General features: G+C 43.7%; 1 protein-coding gene across 2 annotated transcripts in view; it reads right to left on the minus strand.

The window, feature by feature from the left end:
- The window catches only part of NOTCH2 (notch 2), a 150,158-nt gene that overhangs the window by 102,516 nt on the left and 25,111 nt on the right, over positions 1-22,531 (minus strand). For both annotated transcript variants that reach the window (XM_019501982.1, XM_019501983.1), the window contains exons 3-5: positions 19,008-19,267; positions 17,726-18,061; positions 5,495-5,617 (exon numbers count right to left, since the gene is read on the minus strand). In XM_019501982.1, coding sequence (XP_019357527.1) covers positions 5,495-5,617; positions 17,726-18,061; positions 19,008-19,267 — 719 coding nt within the window. The remainder of the gene's footprint in view (positions 1-5,494; positions 5,618-17,725; positions 18,062-19,007; positions 19,268-22,531) is intronic.

Raw genomic sequence — 22,531 nt, forward strand, 5'->3', positions numbered from 1 at the left:
CACACTATTGTAACTAGTTGCATGGGAATGAGGGTATTTTATTGGTGGTGGGTATTGGGGTTCAGGGTGGGTGCAGAGGTGTTTGTGAGCAGCCAAAGATTCTAACAATTTAAAAACAAACAAACTATTTTTTGTAGTTTTCTTTAAAGAAATATTGTTTTTTTGACACATTTCTTAATGGAAAATTTGTACTTTTCTGATGTATTATTTGGACATATTGGCAATTTTTTTTTTTTTTTACAATTTGACCGGTCAACTGACTTTATTTTATCTGACTGGTCAAATACCCAACCCTAGTTTTAATGTTGTCATAAGACATAAGAGAAGAGTAGAATAAATTGAAACGTAAGAGAAACCTGAAAAGCTTTTTTTTTGTTTCTTATACTACTTTACGGCCTATCAACATCGGTGGTTGGCTCTGCTGTAAATCAGATGCATCCATGTAACGAGATCTGCAGCTCCACTGTGAAATTCTTTCCTGCAGCATAACTGGCAAATTAATTCTTGGTAGAAGAAGTAATTTCATCTGAGAGCTAACTGCCGTATTTCCTTGAATACAACAAACATTTTTGTTCAAAAATTAGTCTTTCAAAATTGGAGCGTCTGTGTTAAGCCGATTTTCCACTCAGAACAGAAGTATAGAGATGCCATAAAATGGATGCTGTTTCTTTTCCTTCTCTTCCCTCCAGCTCTTGCATAAAGACAGGGCAGAGTGCAGCAGGAGCAAACTAAAGGGAGAAAGGTGCAGTCACATCCTGCTTTAATTCCTACTCAGCCCAAAATTTAAAACCAACTACACGAAGCAGCAGTGGCATTTCTATTCAGGCAGTTCCGATGGAGTAAAATGGTTCACTGCAATCTACCTGATCCTGCTAACTGCTCTTCATTCCACAGGTGTTAACAACCCTCTCGTTTTGTAATGGTCTTGATAGTCCACTAAAACTATTCTTTGTCCAATTTTGTTGTTAGTTAGTCCTGGACCCTTTTTTTCCTCTGATTTTGCAGCCAAGCAGGAGGTTTTTAACTCTTTTCAAAATCCTAAATCTCCCCAGTCTTTAGCAATAGCTACAGTTTCAGCTTTTGGCCAAACAGCCAAGAGGTGCTGTTAATTCAACTGTGAAAGGGTTAAAACTGTAGCTTCTTCCTGAGTAGGGAAGGGAGGATAAGTGAACTAAAAACTAATTTCTATCTCTACTCTATGCAGCTTTAAATCCGCATACATTTTTTTTCTCATTCTGCCTTCCCAAAAACAGGTGCATTTCTTATTTGGGGTCTGTGTGGTATGCAAGAAAATATGGTATGGTGTGGTAGTAACCGTACGATTATATCTATGGGTATGTGTAGATGAAACAGGAGCCCTAAATTGAAGCAGTGGATTTTTAAAAACACCACTTCAATTTAGGGCCGATTAAACCGCCATGTCATGCACACATCCTGCTGACTTACCAGCGGCAGGGAGGGGAGGGTGAGCTGCCAGTGGGCAGAGTGGTCCCTGGGCCGCAGCAGTGCTGGTGCTTCCCTCCACACTGGTGGCAACCCCTCCCCCAGACAGCACCCAGCCGCAGGCACCCAGCTCGGGTGGGCCCGGGAAGTATCACAACCAAGGAGGGAAGCACAGGGAGCCCACACAGCTTACGCAGACAGGCAGGCTCCAAGGGCTTCCTACAGAGCTGTACAAAGCCCGGTGCTTTGCTCAACGGCTGTAGGTGCAGCAAACTGAAACTCCTCCAAGGAATTTTAGTTTGCTGTGCCCTCAAGTCATTTAAGGTGAATTACGCCACCGAATTTCCTACAGCAACTGGAATTAATGCGTAATACGCCTCTGAGGCATGCAAACACCAACACCATTAAAGTGGTACAAAAGCATTTAGCCCACTTTAAAAAGTGTTGTGCACACACACCCGTCGTTTAATCTACACATGGGCTATGCTCCCAATTATTTTGGTGGTCCTCCAGCTGTCTTCCCTGACCAGACAGTCCATTTATCCATGACCTCTACTGCTCTAGGGTCATGGGACCAGACTTCACTGTAATATTTAAATATTGCTGCACAACCAGGAACTGTCCCTTTATGCTCACATACTGCAAGAGGCAGCACAAATAGCATTTTGCTTTAGTCCTGTGCTGTGTGGCTTCATTGTGCTTTCCAGTGGAGCCAAGCTGAAGTCAATGGATTCTTCACTCTCTTGCAAAGGCTGGAGCAAAACTAAAGGAACTATCAGAACTCAGGGCTGACTATAACAGACATATTTCAGGGAATTGGTGTGATGGCAGATAAAAGTCACAACCAAGATGCTATGCAGAGCTCTCTATATATGCAAAGAACGTTGAGAAGACTTCAAGGAAAACAAAAGGTGCAAAAAAATCATGTGAACAGCACTGCATATTTCTATTATATGGGAGCAGGACAGGATTTCTGCATGCAACACCAACATCTGCCTGCGCTTCACCTAAAACATAGTGAACCGATAAGGGCAGCACAATCAGCAATGGCTCAAAAAACATATGCATGATAGCTCTAAGCTCTAAGCTTGAGCAAGACCCTATAGAGGCAGACCTCGATACCCAGGCCCTGTTGCCAGAAAGAGAAGTTGGCTGAAAACACTCAGGTTGCCTGCTGCACTATAGATGAAACTGTACTGCACTGTAGATGAAGTTCCACTTCATTGCCTTTTCCCACCCCCCACGGTTATTGTTATCATTATCGTGTGCTGTGAGTGAGAATAGGGATTCAATTCACTGGTCTGGATGCGCCCTTTAGGTCATCAGATGTATACAAAGGAGGCAGAAAGCAGCACAACTGCTTTTTGACTAAAGCAAGCACATTGCAGTTTGAATACTTAAAGAAACTGCTTGTTATGGATAAAGTGGTTTGAGTTGGATTTCTCTCAAGACTTCACTATAAGGTCAGAATTATAGTCATTTCATTACTTGAACTACCAGTTCCTATACATTAAAAGGTTTCAGTTTCTTACAAATTCAGCTTTAAGTCTGAACTCACAGTTTCTACAGTTTAAAGAGTTTCAAAAGCTATTACTCTTGCAAGTTAAAAAAAACAACCAAAAAACTTAGCACTAATCAATCTGCAACCTCAGCTTTACCATGGGACTAAGGAAGAAGGTAGGGCCAAGTGGCACCTTAAGGCATTTATAGTTGTGCTCTGGGAGTGGGGAGGGGAGCACTTTAATTAGAGCACCTCCAAGAGCTTTAGATAAAGTGCCTCCACTGCCATTTTGAAGCACAGGGATGTTGATACACAAGATGCGGGAGGCTGCTGAAGCACTGTAATTGCCACACTCCAGCAGACTTGATTAAGTGCATCAGAACAGCTTCCCTGCTCATGTATAGGGACCCTTAGAAGTTAAAGGAATTAAACTAAAATCTCTTATTTAAACTCGTCCCATAAAGGAAAGGGAACGAGGTTTGGAGCTCTCCTCCTTAGGTAGGAAGGGAACCTCATTCATGCACATAAGATCACAAGGAGGGCAGCCCATCACCTGTAGATGGTGGGATGTAAACAGGAAGGCTCCAAACTACATTCAGCAAGCCTTGAGAGTTAAACATGGCCCCAACCTACCCACAAGGCTTAAGAGGGTCACTGCCCATCTTCACCAAACCCCTACCCCATTTGCCACTTGAACCTTCCAAGGAGACGGTGGGTAGCTGATGCCAGTTCAAATATCAAAAGCCAAGCTCGATTCATTGTGCTCTCAGAAGACACAGGAGCCTTTCTCAATGAACTATTAGGTTCAGAGGTTCATGAAAGGGTCACCTGGGTGCTTCAACAACTCTAAAGCTCAGGAAAACCCACAAATCAGTATATGGCTTGCAAAGGCTGCAGGTCCCAACAAACATTTTAGTAGCTGGTACACACAAAGCTTTTTAGATACAAGTGGAATTGCCAATTTTTTGCAACCTTCCTGTGCTCCACTTGTACACCATCTGCCCTCTCCATCCCTCCAAGTCTCCCCCTTCTTACATATTTACAGAGTGCGTTCAAGGAACGAGATTCGGGGGAGAAAGGGAGGTGGAGACAGATGCACGCACACCAAAAACTGAGGTTTATATTGGAAAAGAGACAATCCACCTTACATTTTGATTAAAAGAAATTTAAAAATGTCCATCAAAAACCCTCCTGTATGACTGGTTGACAGTGAGAATGGTGTTCTTTACCAGGAAACAGCTTCAAAACCTTCAGTCTCAAACAGCCAGATTCCCCGCATTAATTCTGTCTGAGCAGCTGATCTTTACAGATGTTCTTATTTTTAAAAAACTGATCTAACCAAATAATTCTCACAACTGTACACTAAGTCTTGTAGGAAAGTGCAGTTAAGCCTAATTCTTTTCTTATAAGGAGCAAAGAGTGTTAGGCATTCACACAAGTACACAATTCATGAAAAAATGTCCAAATCATATATGTTTGTATATAAGGTGACTCCAGATCTAGCTTATAGTTATGAGGCCATTCCTTTACTTGTGAATTGAGAACTGGGAAGGCTGGAGAGTGGGGGTGCTGGAATCATGCTCAAACTTAGCTGCAATCTAAGCCAAGAAGTGGCTGTATCAGTCTATAATTCAGCCAATTTGTTTGGTTTTGCTAGAAGACAAAGAATAATTTTGTGATTCAATATAAAGCAGTGCTTCCTATAGGTTGTTTCCTTATATCATGCACAATACTTTCCTAAGCTCCATTTGGACTTTTACAGAACTCAGCTGCATGCCATGTTTGGGTTACTGGCATAAGGTGACAACAATCCTGCAGTAGCTACATGGACACAATTTGAGTGAAGCTTTGCTCCTACCTGCTCAATGGCATTTTTTTTCAATTTACAGTAACTTCATTATTTAGCAGTCTCACAAGCAGAGAGGAGAAATGACATAACAGCAACAGAAAACTCCCATACTATGAGCTACTTTCCCTGCTTGTATGTCCTACCCCAGCTCTAATCTATGGGCCCCACTATTGAAAACCTAGGTCTACACTAAGACCACTTTGTTGGTCTAGAAACACCAGCATGGGATACCTGCAAAATGGACAAAAACCAGCAAAGTTGCACTGTGTATCACTGTAACAAATATATCCCACACCCTGCCAAGGGAAACAATCTATACCAGGAAAAAGTACAGGTTTTCTGGTAAAACTGCAACTATTTTGAGAGCTTCTACCAACACAGCTGTTACGCAGCATTCAAACCTCTTCACACCCCTGCCCAGCACAGAGCTGTACTGTCAGAAATCTACACCTTAGACAAAGCCTGAAGTAGTGAATTAGGAATTTACCCTCTGTTGATGCAGCAGCTTTGATGTGGACAGTCAACTGCTAAGGACTGCACTGACACCCCTTGTTACAGTCTGCTGAACCAGCAACAGATGTTAACAGCTTTCAGCCACTCCTACATTAAGCTGGATTTACGTAAGTGAGTAATCACTCAGTGCTGAACCCCATTCTGAAAAGCCACCCAACCCAAGAGGGAAAATTTTGCACCCCACCTACCTGTCCACTGTGGAGGGCAGCGGCAGTTGTAAGTGTTTACACCATCCACGCATACACCACCATTCTGGCATTTGTGGTTTGGGCAGTCATCAATGTTGTGCTCACAGGTATCTCCTTCAAAGCCTAGGCAAATAAAAAATGTATGAAATGGAAATTATTTTCAAAAGGGCCATTAAAGAGAATTACCCTAGTTAACCTAGTTCCCTGCAGAACACCAGAGCAGCAGCTGGACACAAGAACCAATCGTAACAGCCTTCTGCCTCTACCCAAGTCAAAGGAAAGGTTGGCTTATACCAGCAAAGCACTAGTCCTCCAGTCAGGCAATGGCACAGAGCTTTGCTTTAGTATTAAAAAGCTTTATTTTGCAAAGCCAAGGCCAGGAATTCTCATTTAACCACAAGAACAGCCTTTGGCAGGAGACTAGGGTTGACCTTGGCAAGTTTGCCTGAAGTGCCTGGACTTTAGCATGTGTTTACCTCCGAATTGCTCACCCCCTTGAGTTCACATGAAGGTAAAAAGACACACCTCTTCTCACTGAACACAAGCCTTCAAATCTCTTTGTTGGTTCCACCGCTCCCCAGTGTGGGAAAGAGCTAAGCCAAGCCAACATCACATAGCCCAGGGCTGTGACCCAACTTCTTACTTTGTACTCTTGATGCACCTTCTGGTGGCCTGAATGCGCTAATCTGGTGCAGCAGTGACCCTGCCCACATAATACCTGGTCCCCTATTTTGTGGATTTTAGCTATCATCACCCAACCCAACCTATAAATTAAACCCTGATGGAAGAAAAAAAAGAATTCAGCAAAAATCCTGACAGCCTCTTTATATGCATATATTATAATTTTCAACCATCCTGTCAAACAAACCTTCTATCGGTTTCCACATTTATATGGACAGCAGGTGGTCTCTGCAGATAGTAATACTAATAAGCATTTCATGGGATCAAATGCCTGGTTCTCTTCAGTTTTCTTAGCTTTTATTCTTTTCCATCTATTTGTTCATTTTATGCTCCCGAAAATAACCCTCCAGGCAGAGTCAGATAAAGTATTTACTTCTTATACTAGAGATGGCAAAGATTCAAAGGGGTGGGAGTAACTGATTCCAAAATTCTTACAAAAGAACTCTTTTGGGTTCTCTGGAATCTTTGACTAGTTATGGTGCAGTCTCCTCATCCAAAACATGCACACTTTTCCCTCAGCCCTCCATGTTCGGCTCTGGACAGCACAACAGTATTTGTCAATCAGGTCAAAACCAGCTTTTAGAGGGTGCATCATCCAAGGCAGACATTGCAGAGCCTGTAAATGAGTTCCATAAGCTCACCAGCTCTGCAGCAGCTCTTGCTGAGTTTAGCTGCTTTAAAGAGACTGTGAGGAGACCTGCAGCAAGAGTGACTTTTCTCTTGCATCTCTTAGCTGCATCCCGACAAGCGCGGCTGTGTGCTATGTGGCACCGCAGACATGTCTGCAGCATACACACTGCACGTTCAGCTGTTCTCTGCATTGCAAGAGGGCAGCGCACAAGTTTTTTCTTGACCCCTGGATATCCAGGGGCCAAAAAACCCCAAAACAAAACAAAAAACCCAAACAAAAAACAAACAAACAAACAAACACTCCCCACACGCGGGCACAGCATGCACAGCTCAAAACCAGAGCCTGGCTGGCTGGAGCCACCAGCTCCAAAACCCTAAAAACTTGTCAGCTAGTTCTGTCAGCTTTGGAGATGCCAACACTCGACTAATTCTCTAGTATGCGAGTTCCAGACAACTATGTATTTAGCTGTTCATCTCTGCTGCATATGGAATTCCACGTGGTTTGATGTTGCACGGGTAAAATTGGAGTGCTGACCTCAGACTGAGATGGAAAGCTAGTTAAATCGGAGGGATTTTACACTTCTAATTGCTACATTCCCATTTACTGTTTAGTCCTCAAGCACATAACATAACAGTGGCAAGTCATTACTTCCATTATACAAATGGGTAAAATGTATCTACTGGTAACACTATTGCATACAGGACCTTTAGCAGATGAGCGCTCCAGTAGATGAGTGACCTATCTAGCATGGAAGTTGGCAACCAATGTGCCAGATTCAGACTGCAGAGCACTTTGATCTGGACTGCAAATGTGTGGCTCTGGCAGCCTTAGTGGTAGTTGCTCTCTCCATGCTGCCATGAGGAAAAGCAGCAGGAGTGGCCAAATCTTAGCACCATTCACCTGCCTCTAACCCAAGCTGGGTTGTTCTGGCCCACAACCTGGAAAGGGTGCCAACTGCTGATCTAGCAAATAAGCAACAGCAGGTTCCACTGTCCTGGAAGTAAACTAGGGTACAATGAAGGCCTAGTATCACCTAGCTTCAGATACTAGGCCTTTGTTGGAAGGAACCCACCTCTGGTACACCAGGAGTCATCAGGTACCTCCTTTCCTCCCTGCCATGGGGTCTTGGGCAATGAAACTGCAGGAAGGGGCCAACAAGCTGCCTGCCAGCCAGCCCCTCCGCAGCATGCTGAATTGGGGAACAGCAGCTTCGGGCTGGCAGGCTGACCCCCCTCCAGGACCTGTGCCAGCTGGGGCTGCGCTGCCTCGGTTCAACATGCTGCAGGGTCCTGGACAAACATGTAAATGCTGTGCTTGGGTGCAATAAATTCCAGCACGAACTGCACCGGAGTTTATTCAGGTGCACTAATTTAATGTGTAGATGCAACTATTGTGTAGCAGAAGCCACCTGTATGTTACATATGCTTAACTTAGACCTTCTTCTGCTGCTCCAAAACTTCCCTCCGTCATTTCCCTTCTGTCTCTTAATATATCTCCTTTTTAGATCCACCCCCTTCCTAAACCCAAAGCTCAAAGAAGTTGAAGAAAAATGGGGAACTAATGTGTCATTTGTTTAGCATATTGAAAGTTTTGTTGGACTGATGGCTCTACCGGTCAACTCCTATACCCCTGTCAAGGGCCACATGGGTAGCCTCGCCCCTTTACAGAAACCCTGCCCCTCAGGTCGCCATCTTGTGAGCGGAAGTCCTGCCCTCTAACCCCTGACCTTTTCCACCAGAAGTCCCTCCGTTCACCCACATAAGTATTCCTTTCAGCAAGGAGTTTTGCCAACTCAGAACCAGAAAAATACCAAATTATATTCTAAAAAACAAACATCTACAAACATTCATTAATTTTATTTTAAAAAAATATTTTTGCCCTGATTTACACGCGTTTGTGTAGTGTCCATAGAGGTGATTGCACAATAGTTTAAAATGAAGTCTTACTCTTGCATATTGTGGGGGGGTGCGTATACATTTGTGGCGGGCTGTGGATGTGTGGGAGTGGGGGGTGTGAGGTGAGGGAGCATGCGGATGTGTATATGGATATGTGGGGTGTGGGGAAAGGGTGGCTGGGGTGTGAGGGAGGTGTGGGGGTCTGCGTCCATGGTAGTGTCGGGGAGGGGGGTGCATGTGTATGGTGGGACGTGCATGTGGGACTCATCACACACACACACACACACACACACACGAACACACACACACAACCACCCACCCCCTGGGGTACCAGCACGTCCACGTGCTCCCCAGTCAGGTGATACAGCCAGGAGCCACATGGTGCTAGAGCAGTGTGAGGGCAGGAAGACAGGGAAATGGCTGGGACTGAGGCGGGGCTGGGCTGCTAGGTCTTGCTGGCATCCCCTGGGTCCTGCTTTGATTTGGTCCATCTTTGACAGGCAGCCAGGAGCAGGTAAATATTAATTTCCTAATTTATTTTAGGGGCCCCATGGGCTGAATAGAATGGCTTGGCGGGCCACATCCAGCCCATGGGCCGTATTTTGCCCACCCCTGCATTAAGGGCAGGGAGAGAAACAAGGGGGAGAGAAAAAAAAAAAAAATCAGCAAGTCCTGGCTCCCTTCATTTAGAAGAAGCCTGACCACTGAAGATAGCATGACCGCTTCTAGGGAAACTCCATACAAATTAGAGAAGTGCATGAAGCCTACATGAAGCAAAAACGCTGCGTGCTCTTCAGAAAATTTGTGCCAGGATAAAAAAAGTCTTCAAAAGTAGTGCATGAAAACCTAAATATACTGAAAGGATGCATCTGCCATTGCATATTTCCTGCAGCATTAGGAACAAATAAAGTTGTACATGTAACATGCCTGGAAATGACTTTGTATAACTGCCATCCTCATCCCAACAAAAGCCTAATTCAAAAAGTAGTATGTTTTACCAAAGACAACAGACCAAAATGGATCTGAAATGCCAAAGATGACAAGAGTTTTGAGTTATAAATCCAAAAACCACCAAAGTCACCAATTGGGGGCCGAGGCAGGGGCGGTGTACTTCCAGATCTCGCAAACACTGCACCCAATTTGCCCCCATTTTAAGAGAAACTCCTTTCAGCCCTCATCAAATACATCGGAAACTTTTGAGGTATGATTTAACGTCTACTTCAAGCTCTGTACATTCTGTAACACTGAGACTGCTACCTTTGTAGTAAGATTCATCTATTGCTGCACAACTGTTTACAGAAGTTTAGCTTTCATTTTTAAAGGTTAGATTTTTAGCACTTCTGAAATTCTCAAAGCATAGACGCCAACACATTTAGGTTTGCCTGAGCCTGAAAGTGTTCTATAATGTACATCAAACCCTGATTGAGACGAATGGTGACAACGAAAGTCCCAACTTCATGAATAATCACTGTAGAAGAGACTTCATTATTCAAATCTACAAACATTTAGTGCAAGCCATCAAGTGCTTCTCTGCAAGTATGAAGGCTATTTCTGAGTAGCAAAATTCAGGTTGCTCCAAAACTGAAGAGATACTGCAGTTAAGTCAGAGGTCCAGATTTCAACCTTAGGGAGTTCAAGGTCTTCAGTGATACAGGAAGAATCCTGCACCATCCATCCCAAAAGAAAAATTGGATTCAATGTGCATTTGTGACACTCAGCTCAAAGGAAAGGACTGTTTGCCACCGTGGTTTTGTGAACCAGCATCAAGTACTACTGAATACATGAAGTTACTTCCTCTTTCCAGGAAGTGTTCCAGTTCCCATAAACAACCTACTCTGGTCTGACAGATTGTTTCCTGACCCAGCTCTTGGAATTCCCTAGGGTTCTTATCTTAGTTAATGGATAATTATTTTGATGGATAACAATGAATAATCACTTTCCCAGCTAAGGACTTCCTCTATTGACTTGTTTAACATTCCATTAAGGGCCACTTGCCAAACCAACTCCTTATTTGTCAGCTACGTTATGAGTTTTATAGCTCTCCCTCACTATGTTTAAAAAGAAGTTTAAAATGCTGCAGGTTAAATGTTTTTCACACCAGTATTGGTATTGCTTACTAAAAACTGACTTGAGAAAGTTCCTACCTATTTAGGATTAAGGAGAGTCAATACAATTTGTATCAATTTGAACAAAATCTAGAGAAAAATCAAATTATAAAAAATGGTGCTACCAACTCCTGAAGACAGAATTATACCAGCATAGAGAGTATTTACAGCGGTATATCTTGTGCTACATTTGTTTTAACTGCCAGCATCTTCCCATATTTCAGCCAAATAACTAGGGACCTACTTAGGTTGTTATTGCATGGATTTCATGGAAATCACAAAAATCAGGCAATCTCTGTGAAATCCATGGGAAAAAAAAAGCAGAACACCCCCCCCCAATGTATTAAAAATAAAATGCTGGCTTCCCAGTGGGAGCCAGCAGTCTTCCCATACAGCCCAGCACAAAGGGGGCTACCAGCATGAAGGTGACCAGGAAAGATGGCTGCTACCCCTTGCTGCTGATTGGCTGAGAGGACAGCCTGCTGTGTGGCCCCACCCTCTCCACCAAGGGTAAGGGGCGGGACCACAGGATGGATAGCCCTCAGCCAATCGGCAGTGAGAGGCGGGGCAGTAGGATAGACAGCCCTCTCCACCAATCAGTGGCAGGGCCACTGGGGCCTGTCAGCCAATCAGAGGCATAGGGGGTGGGGACAGCACCACAATAAGCCTGTGAGAATGACTGCCATCCCTACAATCTCCTAGAGTGCGGGGAAGAATATTTACCAATAACCCCTACAAATAACTATGAAGTGATGCAAGATTGTATAGACACAATTGCTGAAATAAGTAGTTATTTTGTAAAGTTTTATTGATCCAACTGAAGTTGCAAAGCATTTTTCAAGTGCTTTACGCTCTAATTCTTCTGGGCTTCCATTTTTTAATTAACAACCTCAAAAATAACTTCTCTTTAAAAAAAGTTTGAGAAAAATCCCTCCAGCATTTTCTGTTACTGATGACTGGGAATATAGACTTTAAGTGTGCAGAAGTGTATTCGAAAGTGAAATAAATTCAAAATTATCAAAATACTATGTCATCAGAATTAATCTCTGGGTTGAGACAGCAGGAACCCCTTACTATGCTTTACTTCATAGAACTGGATCCATCAAATCCTGCAGAGCAGTTTAATAGTGCTGCCAGTAGTGGTCTAGTGGGAGATCTCCTATAGGTCTTCTCCACACTTCCCAACTCTGCAGCGGAAGTGAGCCCAATAAATCCTTAACTCTGGCACTCTCCTTCTAACTGAAGGAATCTAAATCATATGTTGGATATCTATGGCAGGCCCCCTTCTCCCTTTCCTCACTCTTCACTTCCCCCACTGCAGACACATCCCTTTGCTGCCTACTTCCTCATGAACATTCAGAGTGCAACCAGGATTCGGGTTTTGTCTTCCAACACATCTGGGTGCTTTTTGATGCCTCCTTAATTGAACAAGGGTGATGAGTGCCTGGAGGATCTCATCTTCCCTTTGGACGATTGTAGAAGTACCCTGGCTTCACCAGCCCTTTCCTTCTGTTTATATTTTCCAAAAGAATAGTTCTAAATACCAAAGCAAAGCAATACAATACTGCCAATTCAGGCACAAATATCAGGACATACGAAAATGCAGCTTCTCAAAACAAAATTATCCACACCCACACTGTATGCGTGTTGCATAACCCTTCACACAGTTACTACCAATCAAAACAATGTGCGCACAATGTGGGTGAGTTCCTGTTACCATAGTAATCTAGTCTTCCATTTCCTGACTGTATTTTACTTGTCTGCACGGTTGCTTCCACTCAAACTTGAGTCCCTGCAAGTAAAGGAAACTTAACTTGCATGAGCTATCTTACTGGCTCTACAGTGTTAGGCTCATAGTACTTGAAGTTCCCCTTTTCTTTACCATACTCCTTGTATCAAATATTTTAAGCCCTTTGGGATGTCAAAGGCCAAACAGCTTGCGCTCAAGAAACAGCCCCCTCTATGAAGCCTGCAGAGCCTGTTAACTACAAGTCAAACAGCTTTGGGTTTTCTTTTCTTTTTTTTTTCCTTTAAAAAAAGATAACTGAGCGCAACATTAAGTTAAGAGACAAAGTACTCAAAAACAGTAAATGTAAACAGGTGGTTTCTCCAACAACAGAATCCCAGTTCCACCACACTTGAGGTTGGCCAGAACTTTAAGTAAAGTATCTTAAAAGGTATCAATTAAAGCATCTAAATGCTCTAAAATCTACATGCTTTCTGGTACTTCCTGAAAATTTGCCCTATCTCCTAGGGTGCAAGATAGGGTTTGCAACCCAAATTCAGTCACCAGAAAAGGCTCCTGAGGGAGCAGCATTTCTTAAACTTCATTTCTAGGACTCAAGCTATGGCTCTGATTGTCCCCCAAACACTGCTCAGCATTTGCCCCAGCTAATGCGTGGCATCTATAACCCTTCAATAAAGCAATAAAGCAAGGCTGAAAGCATTACAAAAAAAAAGACTTTAACTCTCCATTAGTGGACACTCATGTGTTTCATGAATGCACAGAAAAGTGAGCCAAGAGGTTTTTGAGTGAAGCAGCATTACCTGGCCAGTTCACATTTCTCCTTATGTTAAAAAACATAAAGGAATCCCCTTCCAAAAATTGTTAAGGCAGAACACAGAACTAGAGCTATGCAGTACGAACCACTGCCTTCCAGAAAGTCAAACTGAACAAATCTCCTACTTCTCGAAACCAGGAAATCCACAATTAAGCTACACATTTACACAACCTTAACTCTGCCATTTTTGAGCGATACCCCAGGACACTCGTCACACACATGCTTACACTCTGTCTTTGCAGACAGTGCACAAAGTTCAGAGAGCAAGGCACCTAATGACCGTAGGACAGAGTGTAACCCCTTTTTGCTTATGTTTGTATGAGCTGAATAGGAGCTACCTGCCATTTTCATGTACGTGCTAAAATTTACAACCACCGCCCCAATGCACAGGATACCATTGAACTTCATACCCTTTCCCTTCCTATCATTAAATCATAGATCACTCATATGCTACCCTGCTGCTGACAATTTCTGTTAGCAAGGTAAGCCCTGTGCACTGCTACAAATAAAACTTTCAGTTCTTTGTGCTGAAATGAGGCATGAGGACTTCTCTTTAAGCGCACATGCATAATTTCCTTGTCAACATAGCTCACTTTGAAATCTCCCCTTCTCTTTCCTGCCATGCCTTGATGAAATGATACTTTCAGAAAAGGGAGGCTGCCCCAAAGCTTCCCAAACCTGATCTCACATTCCTGAGCTTAGGTGTCTCCACTCTCTGCCTTATGGGCTAATTGTGTAGGCTCCGTCCTCCCCAATACCCATACCTCGCAGATGTCACATATTAAACAAATCATAACTGCCCCCATGGGCTATAGGCTCCTGGCTCTGCTCATCCAACATCTCACGGGAAGAGCACACAGCCAAATCTGACCAGTCGCGTAGCTTCCTCGCATGCATTGATGACCTCTACCTAACGTAAGAGGTCTACAGGCCAACTAAGGGAGAGGCACTGCTGGATCTGGTTCTGGCCAAAGGGGATGATCTCGTGAACGATCTGAGGGTCGAGGGGAAGCTTGGTGACAGCGACCATGAACTGATCACTTTCTCTGTCCAATGCAGGGTGGGCAAGTATCTCAGTAAAACAGACATCCTCAACTTCGGGAAGGCCAACTTTAAAAAACTCAGGAGGCTGGTCAACCAGGCACTCAGAGACCATGTCCCTTTAGAAAGGGGAGCCCATGAGGAATGATTGTTCCTTAAGAATATAATCCTCAAAGCACAAGGAAAGTCCATTCCACCCCAAAAGGAAATGCAGTCAGCGGGCTGGGGTGCCCCCTTGGCTCAATAGGGAACTTTTGGACTTCCTGAAGCTAAACAGAGAAGCCTACACCAGATGGAAAATGGAAGTCATCACCAGGGAGGACTACACAGCACTAGCCCAAACCTGCAGAGAGCAGACCAGAAAAGCCAAGGCAGACACCAAACTCAGGCTAGCCACAGGAATCAAGGACAACAAAAAGTCTTTCTTCAAATATGTGGGAAGTCAGAGGAAGAACAAAGGCAACAATGGGGCAGCTGACAACTGATGCTCAGGAAAAGGAAAATCTCCTAAAAGATTACTTTGCATTGGCTTCCACCTGTCCAAAGGGGTCACCCTGTCAGACAGGGCGCAAAGCATCCATGGGACGGGAGATGGCCCACAATTTATGTAGATCAACGAGGGAACACCTCGAAAGACTCAACATCCATAAGTCCATGGGCCCGAATGGTATGCACCCAAGAGTCCTGAAGGAGCTGGCAGACATCATAGCACTCCTATGACAAAGATATTTGAGAACTTGTGGCCCTCAGGAGAGGTACCAAAGGATTGGAAAAGAGCCAGTGTGGTTCCAATCTTCAAGGAAGGAAAGAAGGAAGACCCAGGGAATTACAGACCAATCAGTCTGACACCCATCCCTGGAAAGATACTGGAGAAAATTATCAAAGTTTCCATCAGCAGCAGGATACCGGAAAGCAACTCTGAGTGCCAGCCGACATGGCTTTGTTGCTGGAAGGTCTTGCCTGATCAACCTCATCTCCTTCTATGACCACGTGACACAATGCCTGGACAAGAGAGATGAGGATGATGTCATATCTTGATTTCAAGAAGGCTTTTGATTGGTCTCACATGATGTCCTCATGGCTAACCTGGAAAACTGCGGCTTCAACTATCTCACGGTCCGATGGTTGGGGAACTGGCTTCAGGGTTGGACCCAAAGAGTACTGGTTGATGGCAGCAAATCAACATGGAGCAAGGTGACTAGCACTCTTCAACATTTTCATTAATGATCTGGATTCAGGTGTCAGATACAGACTGGCAAAGTTTGCGGATGACACTGAACTATGGGGGAAGGCGGTCACACTGGAAAACAAGTTGGGGATACAGGCCGACCTGGACAGGCTTGCAAGGTGGGTGAACCAAAACCTGATGGCATTTCATGCAGAGAAGTGTAGGGTACTCCACCTTGGGAGGAAAAACCAGCATCCTACTTATAGGCTCAGCAGTGCTATACTTGCTAGCACCATGACCAAAAGAGACTTGGGGGTCTCGATTGACCACAAGATGAACATGAGCCATCATGCAATGTCATGGCCAGCAAAGCAAACTAAACTCTGACACACATCCACCGATACATCTCAAGCAAAACCAGGGATGTCATCCTCCTACTCTACTCAGAGTTAGTGAGGCCACAGCTGGAGTACTGTGTCCAATTTTGGGCCCCACATTTCAGGAGGGACGTGGATAAGCTTGAGAGAGTCCAGAAGAGAGCCACCCACAAGACAAAAGACCAAGAGCCTTGCAAGGAGAGGCTGAGAGACATGGGACTCTTCAGCCTGAAGAACAGAAGGCTCAGGGGGGACTTGGTGGCAGCCTATAAGTACATAAGGTGCAGTGCACCAGGATCAGGGAGAACTGTTGTTTACCAGGGCTCCCCAAGAGATAACAAGGTCTAAAAGCCACAAACTTCTGGAAGGCCGATTTAGACAGGACATAAGGAAAAGCTTCTTTACAGTCTGAGTGTCTGGTGTATGAAACAGACTCCCCCAAGAGGTGGTGCAAGCACCTACTCTGGACTCATTCAAATGGTATTTGGATGCTTATCTTGCAGGGGTCATTTGACACTAGCAGACTTCCTACCTATGGCAGAAGGGATGAACTTGATGATCTTGCGAGGTCCCTACCAGCCCCTAATGTCTATGAATCCTTACACCAGCCCCTCTCTGGGCTAGAGGCATTCTGGACCCCCAGTCTCTAGCTGTCCTTAGACCCTGTCCCTGCTCCTAGGTCAGCTGAGACCCATGGGCTCTCCAGCCCCACCAGTCTCTGGCTGTGGCCCTTCTTGGCTTCCAGCCCTGACCAAACCCTGGCCCCACTCCTAGGTCAGCGAAACCTATGGACAACCTGGTGCTACTCACTCCAGGCCTCTGGTCTCTTTGAGCCCTCTAGCCCCTGCTCTCTCTCTGGGCCCTCTTGCCCTCCATTCTTTCTCTGGGCCAGCTAGGACCTCCTTACCTCCCTTTAGTCCCTTCCATAAACCACCAGTCAGATGTTACCCAGGAGCTCCCCTCCATGGCTCTCAGGGCTAGACAGCCTGTCCTGCTCCACCTCTGGGCTTATATCCTGATAGCCCAGCCCCTATAGGCCATGTGACTCCTGACAGCTGCATGCTGCTTCTCAGGCAGCTTGCCTTCACTTAAAGTAACAGAAGCATCAGGCCTCCTGCTACAGAGAGAGGGATTCAAAGGCTCCAGAAGCTCCTGCCTGATTTCCTCACATCACAACTGCAGGTCCTTCAAGCTGTTCCAATTAACCCCTCCAGCATGCCATACTGCTACACCTAATCCAGCCAACACAGTTAGACTGCCTTCAGGCAATTCCCAAGACCTACTGACAGCTGTAAAGGGGGAAAGAGTTACAGTTGCATGGCATGTATTAACTCTGTATTCACTGGTTTTCAGAGGTTTGAGTTTTGTTGAATTAAAAGTTCTGGAAAACCACAAGATAACAGCAGGCTGAATTGTGCCATAAGTTTCTCATTAGCAAACTGACCAAGGGTTGGTCTTCACTCAAGACCTAGAACCCATCCAATGTTTTCTTGCCATGACCCACCCAACCCAACAGTCCTTCAAGTTTGAACTCTGTTCTCCTCATGGCTAGCAGTACCCTCCTGTCACCATCTGAAATAATGCCGCCACAGCAACTGAACTTTCATATCAGCTCCCATCCTTACACAGACTTTTGTGTCTTCTGCCATGGCCCTGATGCTGGTCTTGCATTATAGGGGGAGCTTAAGACAGGTATCACCAAGAGACAAATGCTAAATGCCCAACCTCACCACTGCATTCCTGTTTGGTTTTTGGAAAGAAACAGTATTTACCTGGCAGACAGTTGCACTCATAGACGAAATCACCGGTTTGATGACATGTCCCTCCATTCATACACGGTGAAGGTGAACATGGCACATATGTGCTTTCACAGCGGTGGCCAGTAAAGCCTGGCTTGCACTGACATCGATAGGAGCCAGGCACATTGAGACAGGTTCCACCATGCTGGCATTGTCCTGGTGTGATACATTCATTCACATCAACTTCACATTTTTGTCCAGTGTAACCAGATGGGCATGTACAGGAAAATCTCTCCCCAGATGCGATGCAAGTACTTCCATTGGCACACGGCTGAGACATACAAGCATCAATCCACTGACAGTTCTTTCCTGTGGAATCAAGACATTTGAATTTAAATAAGTAGAAACGGTTTGTATAGAAGATACCCCATATTTTATGACGCTTTCAAATCCCTCCAACACAACTGCATAAGTAAATTAGAACAGGAGAATGCACCTCAGCTCTGCATTCCTCACTGTAATCAACAATATGATTTAGTTTTAGCTTGTTTATACAGGACCTACAAGACAGCAAATACTATGCTTTATAAGCAATATATCCATAAGCTGGAATTCTACTGCACTGATAATATTTGCTCACTTCCCTCGCATTGTCTTCAAAGATGAAAATTCAGATTTCTATATGTTCCTCTTACACAGAATTAAACCTTCCCATAAGAATATCCTGCTGTTCAAAATTGTTCAATACGATGCTTTAAGGGCCTGCCCACTTACAAAAGTTATTCTGGAGTAATGTTCGGTGTAAACTTCATAGAACATTGGGGCTAGAAGAGGCCTCAGGAAGTCATCTAGTCCCATCCCCTGCTCAAGGCAGGATCCTCTGACTGAAATACCCCAGCCCCACCCCAGGTATCTGTCTAACTGCTCTTGAAAACTTCCAAGGATGAAGATTCTGCAAAGTCTCTGGGTAGCCAGTTGCTCTACCTGACCATACTCACACTGAGAAAGTTCAATTTTGAAGAATAGTCACTGTCCTGGAATGGCTACACTAATCAGTTACCCCATGTATACAAAATGCATGCATATATTTAAAGATCAACTCTGAAACGTAAGAAGTCTTAAGTCTGGCCTTTTTTTTTTTTTTTTTTTTTTTTTTTTTAACTGTTCATGTTGTGTGCCCAAGTTCTCATTTATAATGTTAAAGCTATTAGCCTGACAGCATTTTAGAGCAGCACAACAGCATTTCTGGAAGGGTTCAACTAAGCTTTTAAGGACATAACATGAGGAGACTAAAGATATATAAGTAGAATCTCACCTGTGTAACCTGGCCTACAGACACATTCATATGCATCTGGGCCAAGCAGCTGGCAGGTTCCTCCATTTAAGCAGGGGTGTGACACAAAGCAGATGTGAGAATCGGAATATCTGCAGTCCTCGCCTCTGAACCCTGGAGCACATTTGCAAGTGGCCTTTCCTATCACAGACGTGGTTTCACATGTTCCTCCATTCTGACAGGTACCGCTTTCACAGGGGTTTCTGTGCTGACAATAGTCTCCAAGAAAACCTTCTGGACATCTGGAAGAGAAAAGTCATCAGTAGTAATATGTTCACACTGAACCTCATTACACAAGATCCCTGTACTAGATTCCCACTGATATCTCAGACATATCAAGGACTCTCTTTTGCTATCTAGACAGTTCCTACTATAACAGTTAAGGCCCTCATTTTTTATGGCTGGCCACAGTGATATTTTGGAAAACAGAAGATCATAACAATTAACTCTCAATGTAAAATTCCACTAAGTGCAACTTGAGTTTCATTAAGCACAAAAAATTTACCCTTTTCCTCCCTTCACCCTTGCAGCTATACTTCTCTTGCCCTGTAATCTCTTAAAAATATAAATAAAATTTGAATGTTTGAAGAGCAGTTGAGTATTAGTTTATTTCTCTAAGATAATCTTGTTCTATTTCGTGTTCTTCTGCAGAAGTAATTAAACTGTGTGAATAACAGATGCTATCCATCTCTCTCTGGTACTTCTATAGTCTGAGTTACTCTAGTACTGAAGAGCCTCAAGACCTTTAGCAGATGTTCCTTTACACTTCCCATGGGGTAGACTAGTGCTGTTATCTCCTTTGTATGGATGGGGAACTGAGACTGTGACTTGCCAGAAGTTGCACTGGAAGTTAACAACAACAGTAATTGAACCTCACCGTCCCAGGCCAAATACCTTAACCATGATGCTGTCACTAAGGGGGGAGGGGGGAAAGTACTGGCATATTATTGATAAATGGGCAATCTCAAAGATTTGTGTGCACAGAATAACTGCAGCTATTTTTCACCAAGCAAGACTTGTGTCAACACAGTATGACTATGCTTGTCAGCCGCAATCCATCTTCCAACTGGCCTTTGTACTATGCATTTTCAATTCATTTTCCAGCAGCAACACACACACACACACCCTTGTTTTTGAGAGGCAAAAGAGAAATCTGCAAAATGTTAATCAAATAGGCCAAATATTTTTAAAAAGCAAACAAAATTGGACTGTCAATCTGCAGATTTTTCGACAATTTCAGGTTGGATGGTTTTAACTGAGTCGTCGTCAAAATATGCACAGCTTGTCTAAGAGCCCATTAGAAACATTCAACTAAAAACATCCAACAATTGAAGACTAGATGCTCTGTTCTCCTGCTGCAGAAATGATTAAATTATAAAATTAGGTCAGTCAGTTACTCTAATCCACCAAAATGAGACTCAGCCTCCAAGGAGGAAGACCAGGTCTTTCATGATGTCCAAGGCAGTGAACAGGAATGGGGCTGAAGTAAACTGTTTCCTAATTAATTTAAAATGCCCTCATCCAGAGAATTAACAACTGGCTAACTGGTAGGTGTCAAACTGCAAATGTAAACAGGGACTTATAACAAAGTGCATGTGTTTCTACAGAGATGAGTTCTGGGCCCTGCACTATTTAATGCCTATCCATGCCCTGGAGGAAAGCATAAAATTGTCCCTGATAAAGTGTATGGATGCCAGGTTGCAGAAAAGAAGCAATCCAGACTGCTTAGTAAACTGGTAGCAAAAAGTATGCATTTTAATATAGCCAAATGAAAAGCCCTAGCCTCTAGAGACAAAGCATAGGGGTCATGTTTATGCAGGGGAGCAGGGAGGGTTATCCTGGAAGGCAGGGATTCTGAATATGTTAGGATGGGAGGTTATGATGGATAACCAGGTGACCAAGAGTTACCAGTGCTAGACTAAAGGGTTACTACAATCCTGGGATGCATAAAAACAGGAATACCCCACAGAAGCAAGAGGGTTATTACCTCCGTATTTGACACTGAGTAATCATTACTTGAATAGTGTGCACATATGGAGCCCACACTTCAAGAAGGGTGTTGAAAAACTGGAGAGGGTTCAGGGCAGAGTCACAGAAATCATTAAAGGACTGGAAATTACGTCATACAGCAAAAGACTGAAGGAGTTGCAGCTATTTAGCTTAATATAGACAAGGCTAAGGGACTTTAGCACAGTGTGTAAGTACCTACATAGGGAAATAAATTTGTAAACCGTCTTCAATCTGTCAGGTAAAGTGATAAAAATATCTAACAACCAGACATTGAAACTAGACAAATTCAGACTACAAATATGGTGCATTTTTTGTGTCAATTTTTTTGCTTTATTTTGTTTGCTTGGTTGGGGGTAGGGGGAAGAAGGAGCGTTTGCTTTTTATTTTTCTTACAGTGAGGATATTTAACCATTGGAACAACTTACCAAAAGCTGTGATAGCTTCTACAACACTTATAATTTGTAAATCTTCACTGCCCTTTTTATTATGCTCAGCCTTGAATCCCAGAATTGAGGTAGCATCCAACTGTGGGATCACCATATGAGAGGCAGTCTCATGCATCCAAGGCTCATGCCAGTTAAAAGTTTTATGGGTTAAATTAAACACCAAAAATTGTCCCCAGAAATAAACTGGAAACCAGTACAAGTAATTACATGCCACCTGCAAAACTGCATATGAGTATCCTAAAATGTTATCCCATCACTGGGTCAAAAATCCTTTGTCACAAAGGATGGAAAATGAGTCTGTACTCAGTGTATGCTCTTGTGTTCATGTATTGTCTAACTTTGCTCAGAGCAAACCTAGATAACAAGGCTGCAACCTCCAAATTAGGTACATATAAAGGAACATTTCTCAGCATCAGTAAATAGACAGTGATCTAGTCAGACCAAACTGAACTGGAGTCACAGAAGAGCAGCAAACTCTTAATTGTCTGCAGTCATCCTAGCTTCGCTTGGCTTTATTACACCCATCATATCAGTGGCATTTGAAGGAACAAGATAACCCCCTTTCAAAATCCAGTGCAAAAGACACTGGCCTGGTTCTTCACAGCAACCACATCAGAAGAAAGACGCACAGAGCTAAACTGCCTTCACAAATGAGGAACCAGAATCCATATCACTTCACTAACTCTCGTCTAACTACTGAGGAAAAGGAGCAACTAAACAGAACTCTGCAGTACCCCACTTCGGACAACTTTCAGGCAAATGAATAGTCACCCAACACTATTTTCTCCATACACCCCAAAAATTCAACCTTTAAAAGGACATCTTTATCACTGATGGTTCCTAGTCAGACCACCACCACTATACTTTACAATCAAGGCAGCTGAACGATGCAGAACAACCAACTCTCACAATACATTCCCATTACCTTCTTTATAATTTCATATCCAAAAACGTTACAGTTAATCTAGTATTTAAAATACACTGCCTTTATTCAGGAGATAACTTCAGGAAAAAGTCCTAACCACTGCCTCTAAAAAAAAAAAAAAAAAG

This window comes from Gavialis gangeticus, unplaced genomic scaffold (assembly GCF_001723915.1).
Source record: "Gavialis gangeticus isolate Ggan-Ray unplaced genomic scaffold, GavGan_comp1, whole genome shotgun sequence".
Classification (NCBI taxonomy): Eukaryota; Metazoa; Chordata; order Crocodylia; family Gavialidae; genus Gavialis; species Gavialis gangeticus.